Source organism: Silurus meridionalis, chromosome 14, assembly GCF_014805685.1.
Source record: "Silurus meridionalis isolate SWU-2019-XX chromosome 14, ASM1480568v1, whole genome shotgun sequence".
Classification (NCBI taxonomy): Eukaryota; Metazoa; Chordata; class Actinopteri; order Siluriformes; family Siluridae; genus Silurus; species Silurus meridionalis.
In genome coordinates, this window is record NC_060897.1 from 1955115 (window position 1) to 1976466 (window position 21352).

The window sequence follows — 21352 nt, forward strand, 5'->3', positions numbered from 1 at the left end:
AGCAAATAGAATATATAAACTTGTTTTATAACCTTTGTTGTTATTAAAAACAGAAAGTGACAGTGAGCTCATTGGCAAGTGTCAGAGAGGAGGTGAATTAGAAGGTAAAGCTTTATTCTTCCTTATAGCCTATGTGTGTCTTGCCTGGGAGCGGAGCACGCTAAGTTGGTTCTCATGGTGTGCTCACATGTCAATGTCCCAGTGGGCACTCTTCGAGGAGGTGCTGCCGCACCTAGCGGTTCTGGCCCCACCCATGCTGAGGCGGAGCGGCGCGCTAGTTTCTTGGGCTTGCAAATGGACCTTAGCTTGTCTCTTTCTCCTATCTCACCTGCCCAATCCTTCTGGCATTTCAGAGGTTCCTCCCACATCGCTCTTATGGGGCTGCTCAGCAGGCACAGCCCCAAGTACAACCCAGGATCCTGTGCGATGCTCTGGGCCAAAGCCCCATGAGGCCAAGAAGTCCTAATATAGTATGTTCTGGGGATCCTACCAGGAAACCCAAGGACCCCCAGTGACCTCAGTGCTTTAGGGCACGGCCAGTTCCAGCTAATACTCTCCTCATTTCCCGCCCGGCATTGTAGTGGACCTGGAGAATTCACAGCCTTCTTTGAGGCTCCTAGATCTGTACCTTCTTTGAGGCTCCTAGAGGGCGTACCCCTAGCTCTAGGCATTCCTAGAGGTCAGTCTCAATAGACTGATATCCATAAGAGACTACATGGCAGGTGGATCATCGATGCCATCCTCCTACGAGTCTTCTGGTTGCCCCGCCCCCTTCGGGGTCAGAGCACACTTGACTTGGAGTGTGGCAGCCTTTAAGGCTTGGTCCTCTGGAGTTTCGCTCCATTACATCTGAAACGCTGCAGGCTGGTCTACCCCGCTGACCTTTTTCAGGTTCTATAATCTTGACCGCAGTGCTTCTCATGGCCCTAAAGTCCTTCGACCTAGCTGTGCCCCCACACACTAGGCAGGGACTGGTCAGTCTGCCGGTATTGGACACTCATTAACAATGCGTTGTTGATGCAGCTCGAGTTCCTGACCTGCTGGGGAAGTCCTGGGGTTTTTATGCTATGCACAAGTGGGACAGGCTGCCACGTCTCTCTTAATTGATGGCCACCAGAACTTTTGCTCGAAGAGGTGTGCGTTGTGCAGTAGGTAATAATATATGGTATATATAGTAATATACCATATATTGTGCAAAGATTTTTCATAGACAGATATCTCAAAAGATAATACACATAACTTACATGATAAAGTACGTACAAGTATGAATGTATGTATGATACAGTATCATCTTCTTCTTCTGTCGGCTTCTCCCATTAGATGTCGCCACAGCAGATCATCCGTCTCCATACCCCCTTGTCCTCTACATCTGCCTCTTTCAACTACCTGCATGTCTTCCATCACCACATCCATAAACCTCCTCCTCGGTCTTAGTCTTTTTCTCCTTCCTGGTGGCTCCAATCCTCAGCATTCTTCTAACGATATACCCAATGTCCCTCCTCTGCACATGTCCAAACTATCTCAATCTCACCTCCCTAACCTTGTCTCCAATATGACCTGCATGCACTGTCCCTCTAATAAACTAATTTCTAATCTTGTCCATCCTTGTCACTCCAAAGTTAATTAGAATTGCATATAAAGAAAGTATGCTCTGCTACAGACAGTCGCTAAATGCTGCTAGAGCTGAGCACCTGAGCAAAATCATAAAAAACAACAAAAACAATCCCAGGGTCCTCTTCAGTACAGTAGCTAAATTAACAACATATCAGGTATCTGAAAAACGTGTTTTCTTCACTGAAAAAAATTATAGTATTAAAAAAACAGTTGTGGGGGTGCAACCTGTGACAGCATTTCCTGATCCAATCGTACCTAAAACTCCACAACTACATTGCTTTAAAACTACAGGACATCAAGAGCTGTATGATATTACCAAAGTCAACTCAACAACATGTCTGTTAGGTTCCATTCCAACTAAACTACTGAAAAAAGTGTTACATACAGCTGGTGAGCCTCTTCTGAATATTATTAACTGCTCACTATCTGTCAGGGATACTCCTGCCATGCCTCCTCTGCGGCTCTCTCTTAGCCGCTCCCGGCGCTAATCGCTGACACCTGTTCTGCATTACTTGGCCCCCCTTTATAAGTTCTCATTCCGGCCTCACTTGCTGTTGAATCTACTTGATGTTACAGTGATCATTCAAACTTCTGACCGCCAGCATTCCCTGATTGGTTCCTGGTCCGTGTTACGATCCATGACCACCAGCATTCCCTGCTGGTTCCTGCTCCATGTTCCGATCCTACAGATCCTACCCGCTTTACAGATTATCTCCGCAATATAGATCCTACCTGCTTTACGGATTATCCCTGCATTACGGATCCTACCCGCTTTATGGATTATCCCCGCATTACCGATTTTACCCGAACTAGGGATCCTCCCCGCATTATGGATTATACCTGCATTCCGGTCTATACCCGCATTATGTATTATACCTGCATTATGGACTATACCCGCAATATGGTTCGTAACTCTCCCAGACTTGTGTTTATGTTCTTACCTTAATAAAGACTATGATTGAGTTACTCCCACTTCCTATGCCTGGTTGCTGCACTGACAGAAGATCCAACCAAAACTGAAGGAAAGGGAATTGCTGTACTGCGATAGGTCGGCAACCCTGTTCTGCTTCGAGACCCACCCTGAAGCTCACTGCCGCTCCTAGGGAGTCATGATTGAAGGCTCCGGCTCATGCAAGTGCGGCGGTGCCGCGCACCTTCAAGAGCCCGATGGCATTCCCGGCTTGTTTTTCGGGCTACGTGGCCGATTGGAGTGGTTTTCAATGAAACGTTAGCGTTCTTTATCTCTCTCCTTTCTCGGGAGGCTCTCTCTCAAGCCTATAAGATGTGGAATGCAACCGAGGCAATTTTGGCTCGTACATCTAATTTATCTTTCAGTTCACGGGGAGAATTTGGGATGATAATGGCGACCTCCACTACAGTCCCCTTCATTCTGGGAAAGCTTCAAACTGGATTACCAGTGGCAGGAGGCGCCAACCCCCGCTCCAGTCTCCCAGCCCCACAGAGTACACCGCCCAGCCTCCAGGTCCCACTGGGGGCACTGCCCAGCCATCTCTCCTCGCTGGGGGTGCCACACAGTTCGTGAGTCCCGCTGGGGTGGTGCTTCACCAGAGACATCTACGGATTAGGGATTAATACCTGCATTCTGAACTATACCCGCATTACGGATTATACCTGCATTATGGACTATACCCGCATTAAGGTCCACTAAAGGTGGTGGAATATTCTCACATTTAGCTTTGGAATAGTCTTCCTGACAGTGTTTGGGGCTCAGACACACTCTCCCAGTTTAAGTGCAGATTAAAAACATATCTTTTTTACACATAACACACATCACAGATAATAAATTTGTGCTCCAGTACATCTGATCACATGCACATTATCAACTTGTTGTGCTTGTTAATATCATAAATAGCAGCTATGCTAATTCCTCTCCACTGCATCTCTTTCACTACCCATCCCGAGGCATCCTGAGGTTGCTCCAGCCCCAGTCATGTCCCACCTCATGAAGATTGTGGACCTTTAAAGAAGTAGATGCCGATCCTGCAAACATCCCGAACCATCTAGAGACATACCAGCGCCAATTGGACCCCACTTCATGTGGAGTTTGGACAGTGGACCTCCTTGAGTGTTTAAAGGCTCTGTTTTAGGCTGTAAATGAAGCCACTTACAATAACACTATATTTAATTTATAAAGTTACTGATTAATACTGGTATAACATCCTGCAAACACTTACCCACAGTAATGCTAATGGAATTGCTCCTGGATGAAGTGGAGGATGTTTCCCTGTATGTGTAATCACAGGTGTACTCGCCCTGATGTGAGGCTTCTACAGTCAGAATAAATGTTGTTGTAGACTCTGCAGTTTGCTTCTGTATTGATGTCCCAGTTTTATATAAACTGAAGTCTACAGAGATGCATGTTGGGCTGGGAGTGGAACATCTGAACTGAAGAACTTCTCCAATTGATACCACAGAGGATGGGGAGATCTGAGTCAATGTAGAAGCCTGCATGTCTAATCATACAGAGAAAGAGTAATTAATACCTAAATATGCTTAAACAGGTTATTGGAACAAAAAGAATAATAACTAACTTGAGCACACGACTCCAGCGTCTTCATGGTGTCCACAGTTCTCTACTCCAAATCCTCTGTGTGAGCACTGATCTATGTAGCTCTCAGTTCCAGTACAGTGAACATCATCCAGCCAGGTTGGTTCACTTCCCTCACCAAAGCGAGCATTACGAGGAGCGCTGACGGCTTTACCACATCCAAGCTGCCTACACACCACCTCTGCATCCTTTAAGTCCCAGTCATCATGACACACTGTTCCCCACTGGGCATTGTGCTGGATCTCCACTCGACCACAACAGTTACTGGAACCATTCACCAGCCTGATCTGATTATGGACTGATTGTTTACATAAAAAAGGTTTTTTTTTATGTTAATCGGTTCTTCTCATTAGCTATAAAAATGTTATAATGGAAACAACAGCAGCTGAGTTTGCAGAAAGGTTTAAACTATAAACAAGCCTTGCATTCTTGATGAATGTCAAACTAAAATTATAAAAAAAAAAAGAGTTTTCTGAACTACAGAGTCTCAGCTGAACATTTAGCTTGTTGATAAGCCCAAGCAATGCACCACTTGTGCTGTAAAAAAATCCACCTTTGTGACTGACACACTTACTGGGGCCTGTTGGTGGTGCTATACCCGGGACTCACAATAGGCAAATCGATGCGATCAGAATCTTTGGCCGAACATACACCCCACGTGTCATCACAATAAGACATTTTTTGCCTTAGATATTAGACACTTTCTGTTTCTCTGATTTCGCCATAAATTTGTTGCCTCGCCATGGCAGCACCGTTCAAGATATCAAAAATCTCTTCACAATTTAGCAACTTCAATGTGTTGGCATCATGTTTACCATGTTTGGTGTCAATCGCATTAATCCCCTAGGAGGAGTATTTAAAAGTTCACCACGTGCACTTTGACGTCTGTGCCAAATTTCCGGTGTTTTCGAGCATGTTAAGAGACCCCAATTGGCCAATGTGTTACAAAAAATAAAAATAAATAAAAAATAAATCTGAGCAAAAACAATAGGGCTACACACCTTTCGGTGCAGGCCATTCTGGCCTGCTCCTCGGTGCTCAGGCCCTAATTAAGGTCTGAGGTCCAAGTATACAGATATGAGGGTGATTAATGTACAGAAGGTGCAGTTGGTAATAATATATGGTATATATAGGAATATACTGTGCAATAATTTTCCATAGACACTCCAGATTTTCCTTTCCCTGCGGTCTCTGTAGATGTCTTCCTCCTCTCCTTCTCCTCCTTTAACCAACAGTAGCCCAATTTTCACCAGTACCCTGTTTGCTAACGATACCTGTGGCGGTTGTTGGTAACCCGGGCCTCGACCGATCCGGTATGAATTTCTCTTTCGTGATTCGCATATTTGATTTGGCACGTTTTATGCTGGATGCCCTTCCTAACGCAACCCACCCCATTTACCCGGGCTTGGGACCGGCACTAAGAGTGCACTGGCTTGTGGCTCTCTCCAGTGTTCTATATTGTTTAAAGACTATAATCACACACTGGATGTCATATAAATGAGGATGGGTTCCCCTTTTGAGTCTGGTTCCTCTAAAGGTTTCTTCCTCATGTCATCTAAGGGAGTTTTTCCTTGCCACAGTCGCCATGCCTGCTCATCTGGGATAAATACACATTGTTTACCTTAACTCTTAAAATTCTTTAAAGCTGCTTTGAGAGAATGTCTGTTGTGAAAAGCGCTATAAAAATACACTTGACTTGACAGTGTTTGTTTTTGGCTGTTAATGAAGCTACTTACAATAACACTATATTTCAGTTATAAAAAATATGTGCTAATTCTTGGTTAGAATAACAATTAAATAGTAATTATTTAATGAGGAATAAAAGTTACTGATTAATACTGGTAAAACATTCTGCAGGCACTTACCCACAGTAATGCTAATGGAGCTGCTCCTAGATGAAGTGGAGGATGTTTCCTTGTATGTGTAATCACAGGTGTACTCGCCCTGATGTGAGGCTTCTACAGTCAGAGTAAATGTTGTTGTAGAAGCTGCAATTTGTTTCTTTATTGATGTCCCAGTTTTATATAAACTGAAGTCTACAGAGATGCAGGTTGGGCTGGGTGTGGAACATCTGAACTGAAGAACTTCTCCAATTGATACCACAGAGTTTGGGGAGATCCGAGTCAATGTAGGAGCCTGCATATCTTATCATATACAAAAATAGTAATTTAGTATCTAAATATGCTTTAACAGGTTAGTGGAACAAAAAGAATAATAACTTACTTGAGCACACAACTCCAGCATCTTCATGGTGTCCACAGTTCTCCAATCCAAATCCTCTGTGTGAGCACTGATCTATGTAGCTCTCAGTTCCAGTACACTGAACATCATCCAGCCAGGTTGGTTCAGTTCCCTGACCAAAGCGAGCATTACGAGGAGTGCTGACGACTTTACCACATCCAAGCTGCCTACACACCACTCCTGCATCCTTTAAGTCCCAGTAATGATCACACACTGTTCCCCACTGGGCTTTGTGCTGGATCTCCACTCGACCACAACAGTTACTTGAACCATTCACCAGCCTGATCTGATTATGAACTGATTGATTATATAAACAACACAAGGTTTTTATTAATGACTGATTTTTCTGCTCATAAGCTATAAAAATGTAATAATAAAAACTGAGTTTGCAGAAAAGTTTGAACTATGAACAAGCCTTGCATTCTTGATAAATGTCAAACTGATGTATTAATAAAAAAGTGTTTTCCATCTAAACTACAGAGTCTCAGCTGAACAGTTTCACTTGTTGATAATCCCAAGCCATGCAACACTTGCTGGGAAGAATGACAATTCAACTTGACACCTTGAAAATAATTTTATATCATAACAGATGAAGTTTAAAGGAGCAGCTCATCCAAAATCAAATGTAGATCTCTATATCAGAATCAGAATCAGGTTTGTGCGCCAAGTGTGACACACACAAGGAAATTGATTCCAGCTGTTAGTGACTCTAAAAAGTACACACATAACACCATACATTTAGCTTGCACTATACAAGACAAAACACACAAGACAAGACAAAAAGGGACTATACAAGACAATACAGACAGTATGAGTATTAAATAGAAATTCAGAGTATACAACAGATCATATATGAAGTGTGAAAGTGCATGGTTGTGCAAATGACAGTATTGTGTGTCGGGTATGATAAAGAGTTTACTTTAGAACTTTGTACAATATACAGCAGGAATAGTGTGTAACATATACGGATGATGTTATGACTGACAGGTCTAATAATGCAGTACGGCACTTTTGGGGGAGCTTTGAGACTCGACGGCGCTTCCAGCGTGGTCCTGAAGTGTGACGGCCTCCTGGGAGGAATTTAGGACCTCAACGTTGCCTTCAGAGGAACTTGGGTCTGTGGTTTAGCCCTTAGAGGAACTTGGGACCGCGACATCACTTTCAGAGGAACCTTGGGCCACGACGGGGCTTCCGGAAGGGACCTGGAGCATGCAGTCGCCTTCTGAGAGACATGGGAGAGCAATGGTGCTTACGAAAAAGGACTGTGTCATTGCTCTCAGAGGGACCTAGGCCTGCAACGTGGGCTTCTGAGGGATCCTGGAGTGCGCCGGCTCCTTCAAAGAGGACTTAAATCGCGACGGCAGTTTTAGAGAGTGACTTGGAAATGCTATGTCACCATGGTAGGAGCTGTGAATCGCGGCATCACCTTCAGAGAGACTTAAAGGCGTGACATCGGCCTCGGAAGAACTTGGAGGCATGACGTCGCCTTCAGAGGAACTTGGAGGCGTGATGTCACCTTCTGAGGAGCTGGGAGGCGAGATGTCACCTTCAGAGGAGCATGGAGGCAAGACATCGCCTTTGGAGGAGCTTGTAGGTGAGACCTCGCCTTCAGAGGGCCTTGAAGGTACGACGGCCCATCCGGAGCGGTTTGGCGCCGATGTTTTTTTCGTGTCGCGGTCCGGTGACGGTAAGACCTCCGGTAAGACACTGGAGCGGCATGCTCGGACGGACAATAGAGCATTGCGGCACGCTCGACTGAATGCTGGAGCGGAGAGACGCACTCGGTGGAGCACTGGAGTGGAGAGACGCACTCGACGGAAGTGAAGGGGCAGAAGTGGGGGTCCGCCATTGTCATTCGTTGGGGAAATGGGTTGACTGCACCTCAATATACACTTGCAATCAGAAATATTCAACCCCTAAAAAATTTTAAGGATTTATAAATAAAAATCTTTTTAAAGTGCAGGATTCTGATTTGGATGGCTTCTTAATGAGTTTAGTGATACATAAAATCAACACAAAAAATGTATGATGTAGTATTTGTGTGTAACAGTATATTTTGTTAATATCGCCATGTCACAATTATTCAACCCCTATATAACGTTGTTTTTAAAGCTTTCTGACAGTTTTTATGGCCTGAAGTGGAGCTGAAACATCATTAAGCCTTTGGGAACTCTATAACATTAATTTGCTTCACCTGTGATGCATATATAAACCCCGACCATAAAGGTGTTCAAGGTGAGTTGCAATCATGGGAAAGCCAAAGAAGCTTCCACAAAAGCTGAGAGAGGAGATTATTTCATCACATCTGAAGGGCCTTGGGTATAAGAAGATTTCCAAAAGATTTAACATTCCAAGAGACACCATTGGGAGCATTATAAGGAAGTTTAAAACTTATGGAACAGCTGCAAACCTGCCTGGCCATGGAAGAAAGTGCATGGTAGTGCAAATGACAGTATTGTGTGCCAGGTATGATGAGAGAGTTTACTATAAAACTTTGTACAGTATATAGAAGCAATAGTGTGTGCAACATATACAGATAATGTGATGACTGACAGTTCTGTGCAGTACTCATAGATGTGAGTAGGGAATATAATTATGGTCAGTTGTTAGTGAGGGTGATTGCTTGGGGAAAGAAACTGTTCCTGTGTCTGGCAGTTTTAGTGAACTAAAGTTCTGTAGCGCCTGCCAGAATGGAGGAGCTGAAAGATGTTGTGTCCAGGGTGTGAAGGGTCATTAATGATTTTTCCTGCCCGGTTTCTGGTTCTTGTATGGTACAAGTCCTGGAGAGTGGGCAGGAGGGCACCAATAATTTTTTCTGCTGTTTTAACAGTTTTCTGCAGTCTGTTTTTGTCCTGTTTTGTTGCTGCTCCAAACCAGATGGTGATTGATGAGCACAGGACAGATTCAATGACTGCAGTGTAGAACTGTATCAACAGCTCCTGTGGCAGACTGTACTTCCTTAATTGCCTTAGAAAGTACATCCTCTGCTGGGCCTTTTTCAGAATTGAGTTTATGTTTGATTCCTATTTCAGGTCTTGGGAAATGGTAGTGCCCAGAAACTTGAAGTTCTCCACAGGTGACACAGGGGTGTTGGATATTGTGAGGGCGAGTAGTGTTGAAGGATGTTTCCTAAAGTCCACTATCATCTCCACAGTTTTGAGTGTGTTTAGCTCAAGGTTGTTCTGACTGCACCATAGCACCAGCTGCTTCACCTCCTGCTTATATGCAGACTCGTCAGCATCTTGGATTAGTCCAGTGAGCGTGGTGTCATCTGCAAATTTCAGGAGTTTGACAGTTGGGTCACTTGATATGCAGTCATTCGTATAAAGGGAGAATAGCAGTGGGGAAAGGACACACCCCTAAAGAGCACCAGTGCTGACTGTCCGAATACTGGAGGTAACACCTCCCAGTCTCACCTGTTGTTTCCTGCCTGTCAGGAAGCTTGTGATCCATTGACAGATGGCAGGGGGTATAGTAAGGTTTAGGAGTTTGGAGTGGAGGATTCCCAGAATTATTGTATTGAAAGCCGAACTAAAGTCAACAAACAAAATCCGGGCATATGTTCCTGGGCAGTCAAGGTGTTGCAGAATGTAGTTTAGCCCCATGTTGACTGCGTCATCCACCGATCTGTTTGCTGTTTGCACCAATCTTGCAAACTGTAGGGGATCCAGTAGCTGTTCTGTCACCTTCTTTAGATGGGCCAATACCAGCTTTTCAAAGGCCTTCATGATGACAGATTTCAGAGTGACAAGCCTGTAGTCATTCAGTCCAGTAATGGAGGGTTTCTTGGGGACTGGGATGATTGTGGAGAGTTTAAAGCAGGAGGGGACCTCACACAACTCCAGTGATCTGTTGAAGATAGAGGTGAAAATGGGAGCCAGTTTGTCAGCAGTTAATTGGTGGTCAGCAGTTAATTGGTGGTACTAAAAAGTACATCCTCTGCTTGAGAATGTAGTTTATGTTAGACTCCCAATTTAGATCTTGGGAAATGGTAGTGCCCAAAAACTTGAAGTTCTCCACAGATGACACAGGGCTGTTGGATATTGTGAGGGGAATTTCCTAAAAATCACTATTACCTTCACAGTTTTGAGTGTGTTTAGCTCAAGGTTGTTCTGACTGCACCATAGCACCAGCTGCTTTACCTCCTGCTGATATGCAGACTTGTCGCCATCTTGGATGAATATGATGAGTGTGGTGTCATCTGCAAATTTCAGGAGTTAACAGTTGGGTCACTTGATGTGCAGTCGTTCATATAGTGGGAGAATAGCAGTGGGTAGAGGACACATTCCTGAGGAGTGCCAGTGTTGTCTGTCCGAATATCGGAGGTAATTCCTCGCAGTCTCTCTTTTTGTTTCCTTCCTGTCAGGAAGCTGGTGATCCACTGACAGATTGTAGGGGGTATAGTGAGCTTTAGGAGTTTGGAGTGGAGAATTCCTGGAATTATTGTATTAAAAGCAGAACTGAAGTCAACAAACAGAATCCAAAACCTTGAAGATAGGAGCCAGTTAGTCAGCACATGCTTTGAGACAGGAGGGGGAGACACCATCTTTTCCAGGAGCTTTCCTTGTCTTCTGTCTCTGAAAGAGCCAATTCACATCCTCTTTACAAATTGTGAGTGCAACTTGAGTGCTGGAAAGAGTTGTTAGAGGGGTTCCCAAAGGTGTGATGAGAGCAGACAGTGGGCTAGGTTGTATGACAGATGTGAAGATGTTGTTCTCAAATCTGCAGTAGAAGGTGTTGAGGTCATTGGCCAGGTCTTTGTTTGCTTCAGTGGGGAGGGGTGGTCTCCTGTAGTTTGTGATTTCTTGGAGGCCTTTTCACACTGATGCAGGATTGTTAGCTGAAAACCTGCGTTTCAGCTTTTCAGAGTAGCTTCTTTTGGCTATTCTGATTTATTTTGTCAGTAGATTCCTGGCCTGCTGATACAGTGCTTTGTCTTCCCCTCTGAAGGCATCTTCCTTAGCATGTTGAAGTTTTTTCAGTTTGTAAATCATGGCTTGTTTTTATTGAATTTGCAGAAGGTTTTGGTTGGAACACACACGTCTTCAAAAATTGATGTAAGATGTCACAGTGTCAGTCAGTTCATTCAGGCTGTCAGTTCCAGCCTCAAAGACACTTCAAACAGTCCATTCAAAGCAGTCTTGTAGTTCCTGCTTTGCCTCACTGGTCCATCTCGTCACTGTTTTGACTACAGGCTTAGCAGATTTTAGTTCCTGCCTGTATTTTGGAATAAAATGAACCAAGCAGTGATCGGAGTCCCCTAGGCCTACCCAGGGTACAGAGCGATATGCACCCTTAAGAATGGTGTAGCTGTAATCCAGTGTGTTTTTATCGCTTGTGGGACAATTAATGTGCTGCCTGTATTTTGGAAGTTCAAGTGTTAGTTTTGCTCTGTTAAAGTCTCCAAGGATAATACAAAGACAATCTGGATGTTTTTGCGACAAACTGGATTTTTTTGTTTGTCAGGTTTTTCAGTGCATCACTCATGTTGGCCTGTGGTGGGATGTAAACTCCAGGCAGAATGAATGACGAAAATTCCCGCAGTGAAAAAAAAAGGTTTAAAGTTTATAAACTGTGATTTTAAGTTTGGGCTGCAGTAGTAATTCAGCACTGTGATATCTGTACACCAATGTTCGTTAATGTAAAAGCAGATTCCGCAGCATAAAATTTTGCCTGATAGCTCCATTACACGATCTGCTCGGTGTAAGTGGAAGCCCGAGAGAAGTAATCCGCTGTCCGGGATTGAGTGACTGAGCCATGTTTTGGTAAAACAGAGAGCAGCAGAGCATGCAAAATCTTTGTCTGGTATGTTAAGAAGAATCAGATCGTCCATTTTTTTCGGCAATGAGCGGAAGTTCGCCAGGTGAATCTATGGGAATCTCCGCCGTGCACCATTGAGTCCGGCTGCCCCTCCAAATAAGAGCTCCAAAAAACTTTACGTGTTTCCTTTCACTGAAACTTTCAAGACACTGAAACTTTCCTTTCAGTGTCTAGAGTGAACTGCCTGATGTTAAGTAGTTCTTCTTTAGTTTAAGTTATCAGGGTAGGGTTTCCAAACACACAGACAATAATCAAAAAGAAAAAAGTACTAGAGAGAATCGTGCCGAAGCTGCCATTCTCAGCGAAATCTTGCAGAGAGTTTTATAGACGTTCATCTTAGAGGGGTTCTTAAATGATCAAATATAAGTGTAAATGTTGGTAAGATTTCTACCACAGTATTGCTGAATATTCAAATCTGATAAAATTTGCTGATTAATGTTTTACCATAGTTTTATGGGTATGTTCCTGTACAAATCATTTCTACAATATCAAATGACACAAGGAATCATATGGTACAACTTCCATATTTCCATCATTTAATCATATGTAATTGTTAGAAGGAAAGGAGTTTATGATCACAACACCCTGTTGATTATCTTCTTATAAAATGGAATGTTTTATTATTTTAATAAAAGTAACACTAAATAACTGATCAGTAATAGAAGCTTAGGCTGAAATATTCATCGATCACTGACTGACAGTGTTTGTTTTTGGCTGTTAATGAAGCCACTTACAATAACACCATATTTCATTTATAATACATATGTGCTAATTATTGGTTAGAATAACAATTCTTCTTCTTCTTCTTCTTTAGGCTGCTCCTATTAGGGGTCCCCACAGCGGATCATCCGTCTCCATACCACCCTGTCCTCTACATCTGCCTCACACCAACTACCTGCATGTCTTCCCTCACCACATCCATGAACCTCCTTCTTGGCCTTCCTCTCTTCCTTCTACCTGGTGACTCCATCCTCAGCATTCTTCTACCAATATAATTCATGTCCCTCCTCTGTACATGTCCAAACCATCTCAATCTCGCCTCCCTCACCTTGTCACCAAAACATCCTACATGCGCTGTCCCTCTAATAAACTCATTTCTAATCTTGTCCATCCTCGTCACTCCCAACGAAAACCTTAACATCTTCAGCTCTGCTACCTCCAGCTTCACCTCCTGTCTTTTACTCAATGCCACTGTCTCTAATCCATACAACATCGCAGGTCTCACCACAGTCCTATAAACTTTCCCTTTCATACTTGCAGATACCACACTATCACAAATCACTCCTGTCACTCTTCTCCACCCTGTCTGCACTCTTTTCTTTACTTCTCTAACACACTCTCCATTACTTTACACTGTTGACCCCAGGTACCTAACCTCCTCCACCTTCTACACCTCTTCTCCCTGCAACCGCATCACTCCATTGCCCTCCCTCTCATTCACACACATGTACTCTGTCTTACTCCTACTGACTTTCATTCCCCTTCTCTCCAGCGCATATCTCCACCTCTCAAGGCTCTTCTCAACCTGCTCTCTACTCTCACCACAAATCACAATATCATCTGCAAACAACATAGTCCAGGGAGACTCCTGTCTGACCACGTCCGTCAACCTGTCCATCACCACTGCAAACAGGAAAGGGCTCAGGGCCGATCCTTGATGCAGTCCAACCATCACCCTGAACCAGTCTGTCGTACCTACTGAACACTTCACTGCTGTCACACTGTCCTCATACATGTCCTGCACCACCCTCACATACTTCTCTGACACACCTGACTTTCTCATACAATACCACAACTCCTCTCTTGGCACCCTGTCGTACGCTTTCTCTAAATCCACAAATACACAATGCAATTCCTTCTGTCCTCTATGCTCACAGATGGTCACCTCTTCTCTCAGCCTGGCTTCCACTACTCTTTCCCATAACTTCATGGTGTGACTGATCAACTTAATTCCCCTGTAGTTACTGCAGGTCTGCACATCTCCCTTATGCTTAAAGATCGGTACCAGCACACTCCTTCTCCATTCCTCAGGCATCCTCTCCCCTTCCATAATCCTGTTAAACAATCTGGTTAAAAACTCCACTGCCATCTCTCCTAAACATCTCCACGCTTTTACCGGTATGTCATCTGGTCCAACCGACTTTCCATTCTTCATCCTCTTAATCGCTGCTCTTACTTCCTCCTTACTAATCCTATCTACATCCTGCTTCACCAACTCCACCTCCTCCAACCTTCTCTCTCTCTGATTTTCCTCATTCATCAGCTGCTCAAAATACTCCCTCCACCTTCTCAAAACACTCTCCTCACTAGTCAACACATTTCCCTCTCGATCCTTTATTGCTCTAACTTGCAGTACATCCTTCCCAGCTCGGTCCCTCTGCCTGGCCAATCGGTATAAATCCTTTTCTCCTTTCTTAGTGTCCAACCTCTCATACAGCTCCTCATATGCCTTTTCCTTGGCTTTCGCCACATCCCTTTTACCTGCTGCCGCATCTCCTTGTACTCCTGCCTACTTTTCTCATCGCTCTGTCGATCCCACTTCTGTTTTTCCAACCTCTTTCTCCTAATGCTCTCCTGCACTTCCTCATTCCACCACCACGTCTCCTTGTCTTGCTTTCTATTTCCAGATGTCACACCAAGTACTTTTCTAGCTGCCTCCCTCATCACTCCTGCAGTAGTTGCCCAATCATCCAGCACCTCTTCACCACCACCAAGCCCCTGTCTGACCTCTTCCCTGAACCTCACTACACTCTTCCTCCTTCAGTTTCCACCATCTTATTCTTCTTTCAATCCTTACTCTCCTTCTCTTCTTCTTTGCCTCCAAAACCATCCTACAGACCACCATCCGATGCTGTCTAGCTACACTGTCCCCTGCCAACACCTTACAGTCTCCAATCTCCTTCAGGTTGCATCTCCTGCATAGCACATAGTCCACCTGTGTGCACCTTCCTCCACTCTTATACGTCACCCTATGATCCTCCTTCTTCTTAAAATACGTGTTCACCACTGCCATTTCCATCCTTTTAGCAAAATCTACCACCATCTGCCCTTCACATTCCTCTCCTTAAAACCATACCTACCCATCACCTCCTCATCACCTCTGTTCCTTCACCTACATGCCCATTAAAGTCTGCCCCAATCACCAATCGTTCTTTCCTAGGTACACCATCTACCACTTCATCTAATTCACTCCAGAATCTTTCCTTTTCCTCCATCTCACAGCCAACTTGTGGAGCATAGGCACTGATGACATTTATCATCATCCCTTCAACTTCCACCTTCACGATCATCACCCTATCAGAAACTCTCTTCACCTCCACTACACTCTTACTGTACTCTTCCTTCAGAATCACCCCTACACCATTTCTCTTCCCATCCACACCATGATAAAACAGTTTAAATCCACCTCCAATGTTCCTGACCTTACTCCCTTTCCACTTGGTCTCCTGAACACACAACATATCTACCTTTCTCCTCTCCATCATATCAGCTACCTCTCTTCATTTACCCGTCATAGTACCAACATTTAAAGTACCAACCCGAACCTCTACTCTCCTACACTGCTCCTTTTCCTGCTGTCTCTGTAGACGTCTTCCTCCTCTCCTTCTCCTCCTTCGGCCAACAGTAGCCCAATTTTCACCGGTACCCTGTCGGCTAACAATACCTGTGGCGGTCGTTGTTAACCCGGGCCTCGACCGATCCGGTATAAAATTCTTATTTGTGATCCGCATATTTGATTTGGCACATGTTTTACGCTGGAGGCCCTTCCTAACGCAACCCTCCCCATTTACCCGGGCTTGGGACCGGCACTAAGAGTGCACTGGCTTGTGCATCCATAATGGCTGGGTTGGTTAGAATAACAATTAATTATTGATTATTTAATGAGGAATAAAAGTTACTGATTAATACTGGTATAACATCCTGCCTGCACTTACCCACAGTAATGTTAATGGAGTTGCTCCTGGATGAAGTGGAGGATTTTTCCCTGTATGTGTAATCACAGGTGTACTCGCCCTGATGTGAAGCATCTACAGTCAGAGTAAATGTTGTTGTAGACTCTGCAGTTTGCTTCTTGATTGATGTTCCAGTTTTATATAAGCTGAACTCTACAGAGGTGCATGTTGGGCTGGGTGTGGAACATCTGAACTGAAGAACTTCTCCAATTGATACCACAGAGGTTGGGGAGATCCGAGTCAATATAAGAGCCTGCATGTCTAATCAAACAGGAAAATAGTAATTTAGTATATTAATATATATATTATTAAACAGGATATTGGAACAAAAAGAATAATAACTTACTTGAGCACACGACTCCAGCATCTTCACTGTGTCCACAGTTCTCTACTCCAAATCCTCGGTGTGAGCATTGATCTATGTAGCTCTCAGTTCCAGTACACTGAACATCATCCAGCCAGGTTGGTTCAGTTCCCTGACCAAAGTGAGCATTACGAGGAGCGCTGACGGCTTTACCACATCCAAGCTGCCTACACACCACCTCTGCATCCTTTAAGTCCCAGTCATCATGACACACTGTTCCCCACTGGGCTTTGTGCTGGATCTCCACTCGACCACAACAGTTTCTCGAACCATTCACCAGCCTGATCTGATTATGGACTGGTTGATTATATAAACAACACAAGGTTTTTATTAATGACTGATTTTTATGTTAATCGGTTCTGTTCATAAGCTATAAAAATGCAATAATAAAAACAACAGCAGCTGAGTTTGCAGAAAGGTTTGAACTATGAACAAGCCTTGCATTCTTGATGAATGTCAAACTGAAGTTATGATTAAAAAAGTGTTTCCAATCTGAACTACAGAGTCATGCAACACTTGCTGGGAAGAATGACAATTCAACTTGACTGAATGAAAAGAATTTTGTATCATAATAGAAGAAGGCTGACTGAGCAGCCTATCAGAATAGGATTAAATGTAGATGTCTATAGACCTTCACCTTTTACATTAGATTAGATTAAACTTTATTGTCATTGTGCAAGGAACAAGTACAGAGCCGATGAAATGCAGTTAGCATCTAACCAGAAGTGCATATGTGGCATTTTTACAATAAATAACAGTCGATAAATAAGGTCTCAGGTAAATACATACAGATATAAGGGTGATTAATGTACAGAAGGTGCAGTTGATAATAATATATGGTATATATAGTCTTCTTCTTCTTCTTCTTTCGGCTGCTCCCATTAGGGGTCGCCACAGTGGATCATCCGTCTCCATACCACCCTGTCCTCTACATCTGCCTCTTTCACACCAACTACCTGCATGTCTTCCCTCACCACATCCGTGAACCTCCTCTTTGGCCTTCCTCTTTTCCTCCTACCTGGTGGCTCCATCTTCAGCATTCTTCTACCAATATAATTCATGTCCCTTCTCTGCACATGTCCAAACCATCTCAATCTCGCCTCCCTCACCTTGTCACCAAAACATCCTACATGTGCTGTCCCTCTAATAAACTCATTTCTAATCTTGTCTATCCTCGTCACTCCCAACGAAAACCTTAACATCTTCAGCTCTGCTACCTCCAGCTCTGCCTCCTGCCTTTTACTCAATGCCACTGTCTCTAATCCATACAACATCGCAGGTCTCACCACAGTCCTATAAACTTTCCCTTTCATTCTTGCAGATACCCTACTATCACAAATCACTCCTGCTATCACTCTTCTCCACCCACTCCACCCTGCCTGCACTCTTTTCTTCACTTCTCTAACACACTCTTCATTACTTTGCACTGTTGACCCCAGGTACCTGAACTCCTCCACCTTCTCCACCTCTTCTCCCTGCAACCGCATCACTAAACTGCCCTCCCTCTCATTCACACACATGTACTCTGTCTTACTCCTACTGACTTTCATTCCCCTTCTCTCCAGCACATATCTCCACCTCTCCAGGCTCTTCTTAACCTGCTCTCTACTCTCACCACAAATCACAATATCATCTGCAAACATCATAGTCCAGGAGACTCCTGTCTGACCTCGTCCATCAACCTGTCCATCACCACTGCAAACAGGAAAGGGCTCAGGGCCGATCCTTGATGCAGTCCAACCTTCACTCTGAACCAGTCTGTCGTACCTACTGCACACTTCACTATACTTCTCCATCAACATCCTCAAAGCAAATAAGGCAACTGTGGTGCTCTTCCTCAGCATGAAACCATACTGTTGCTCACAGATGGTCACCTCTTCTCTCAGCCTGGCTTCCACTACTCTTTCCCATAACTTCATGGTGTGACTGATCAACTTAATTCCCCTGTAGTTACTGCAGGTCTGCACATCTCCCTTATGCTTAAAGATCGGTACCAGCACACTCCTTCTCCATTCCTCAGGCATCCTCTCCCCTTCCAGAATCCTGTTAAACAATCTGGTTAAAAACTCCACTGCCATCTCTCCTAAACATCTCCACGCCTCTACCGGTATGTCATCTGGTCCAAACGACTTTCCATTCTTCATCCTCTTAATCGCTGCTCTCACTTCCTCCTTACTAATCCTATCTACATCCTGCTTCACCAACTCCACATCCTCCAACCTTCTCTCTCTGTGATTTTCGTCATTCATCAGCTGCTCAAAATACTCCCTCCACCTTCTCAACACACTCTCCTCACTAGTCAACACATTTCCCTCTCCATCCTTTATTGCTCTAAATTGCAGTACATCCTTCCCAGCTCGATCCCTCTGCCTGGCCAATCGGTATAACTCCTTTTCTCCTTCCTTAGTGTCCAACCTCTTATACAGCTCCTCATATGCTTTTTCCTTGGCTTTCGCCACATCCCTTTTACCTGCTGCCGCATCTCCAAGTACTCCTGCCTACTTTTCTCATCACTCTGTCGATCCCACTTCTGTTTTGCCAACCTCTTTCCCCTAATGCTCTCCTGCACTTCCTCATTCCACCACCACGTCTCCTTGTCTTGCTTTCTATTTCCAGATGTCACACCAAGTACTTTTCTAGCTGCCTCCTCATCACTCCTGCAGTAGTTCCCCAATCATCCGGCACCTCTTCACCACCACCGAGCCCCTGTCTGACCTCTTCCTGAACCTCACACTACACTCTTCCTCCTTCAGTTTCCACCATCTTATTCTTCTTTCAATCCTTACATTCCTCCTCTTCTTCTTCGCCTCCAAAACCATCCTACAGACCACCATCCGATGCTGTCTAGCTACACTGTCCCCTGCCAACACCTTACAGTCTCCAATCTCCTTCAGGTTGCATCTCCTGCATAGCACATAGTCCACCTGTGTGCACCTTCCTCCACTCCTATACGTCACCCTATGATCCTCCTTCTTCTTAAAATACGTGTTCACCACTGCCATTTCCATCCTTTTAGCAAAATCTACCACCATCTGCCCTTTCACATTCCTCTCCTTAAAACCATACCTACCCATCACCTCCTCATCACCTCTGTTCCCTTCACCTACATGCCCATTAAAGTCTGCCCCAATCACCAATCGTTCTTTCCTAGGTACACCATCTACCACGTCATCTAATTCACTCCAGAATCTTTCCTTTTCCTCCATCTCACAGCCAACTTGTGGAGCATAGGCACTGATGACATTTATCATCATCCCTTCAACTTCCACATTCACGATCATCACCCTATCAGAAACTCTCTTCACCTCCACTACACTCTTACTGTACTCTTCCTTCAGAATCACCCCTACACCATTTCTCTTCCCATCCACACCATGATAAAACAGTTTAAATCCACCTCCAATGTTCCTGACCTTACTCCCTTTCCACTTGGTCTCCTGCACACACAGCATATCTACCTTTCTCCTCTCCATCATATCAGCTATCTCTATCCCTTTACCCGTCATAGTACCAACATTTAAAGTACCAACCCGAACCTCTACTCTCCTACACTGCTCCTTTTCCTGCCGTCTCTGTAGACGTCTTCCTCCTCTCCTTCTCCTCCTTCGGCCAACATTAGCCAAATTTCCACAGGTACCCTGTCGGCTAACGATACCTGTGGCGGTCGTTGTTAACCCGGGCCTTGACCGATCCGGTATGAAATTCTCCTTTGTGATCCGCATATTTGATTTGGCACATGTTTTACGCTGGATGCCCTTCCTAACCCAACCCTCCCCATTTACCCGGGCTTGGGACCGGCACTAAGAGTGCACTGGCTTGTGCCCCCCTAATGGCTGGGTTTATGGTATATATAGTAATATACAATATACTGAGCAAAGTATTTTCCATATACAGATATTTCAACAGATAATATACCCAAATGACATGATATAATTATGTACAAGTATGAATGTATGTATGATACAGTATTATCATCTTTCGGCTTCTCCCATTAGGGGTCGCCACAGCAGATCATCCGTCTCCATACTCCCCTGTCCTCTACATCTGCCTCTTTCAAACCAACTACCTGCATGTTTTCTATCACCACATCCATAAACCTCCTCCTTGGTCCTCCTCTTTTCCTCCTTCCTGGTGGCTTCATCCTCAGCATTCTTCTACCGATATTCCCCATATCTACACTGCTTTACACGCAGAGGACAGGAAGAGCTGTATAATGTTATTACCAAAGCCAAATCAACAACATGTCTGTTAGATCCCATTCCAACTAAACTACCGAAAAAAGTGTTACATACAGCTGGTGAGCCTCTTCTAAATATTATTAACTTTTCACTATCTTTAGGTCACGTCCCTAAACCCCTCAAGGTGGCAGTTATTATGCCCCTCATTAAGAAACCTCATTTAGATCCAAGCACACTATCAAATTACATACCCATTCAAATCTCCCATTTATGTCTAAGATTTTAGAAAAGATTGTGTCTGCCCAGTTCTGTTCCTACTTACAAGAGAACAATATCTTTGAAGAGTTTCAGTCAGATGTTATGCCCCATCATAGCACAGAAACTGCTCTAGTTTAAATCACTAATGACCTGTTTTTAGCTTCAGACCAAGGCTACATCTCTCTGTTAGTTTTGCTAGATCTTAGTGCTGCATTCGACACTATAGATCATGGGCTTCTCCTGTATCGCTTACAAAATTACATCTGCATTCATGGACATGCATTAAGCTGGTTTAAATCCTACCTGTCGATCGTTACAATTTTGTGGACTTAAATGGAGAGCTATCCAGGTTAAT

General features: G+C 44.1%; 1 protein-coding gene across 1 annotated transcript in view; it reads right to left on the bottom strand.

The window, feature by feature from the left end:
- Window positions 1-21352, bottom strand: part of LOC124397120 (deleted in malignant brain tumors 1 protein-like) — a 224632-nt gene that overhangs the window by 38565 nt on the left and 164715 nt on the right. Inside the window, exons 20-25 of the mRNA XM_046866619.1 lie at window positions 16544-16858; window positions 16180-16458; window positions 6407-6721; window positions 6049-6327; window positions 4167-4481; window positions 3810-4088 (exon numbers count right to left, since the gene is read on the bottom strand). Of these exons, the coding sequence (XP_046722575.1) occupies window positions 3810-4088; window positions 4167-4481; window positions 6049-6327; window positions 6407-6721; window positions 16180-16458; window positions 16544-16858 (1782 nt within the window). The remainder of the gene's footprint in view (window positions 1-3809; window positions 4089-4166; window positions 4482-6048; window positions 6328-6406; window positions 6722-16179; window positions 16459-16543; window positions 16859-21352) is intronic.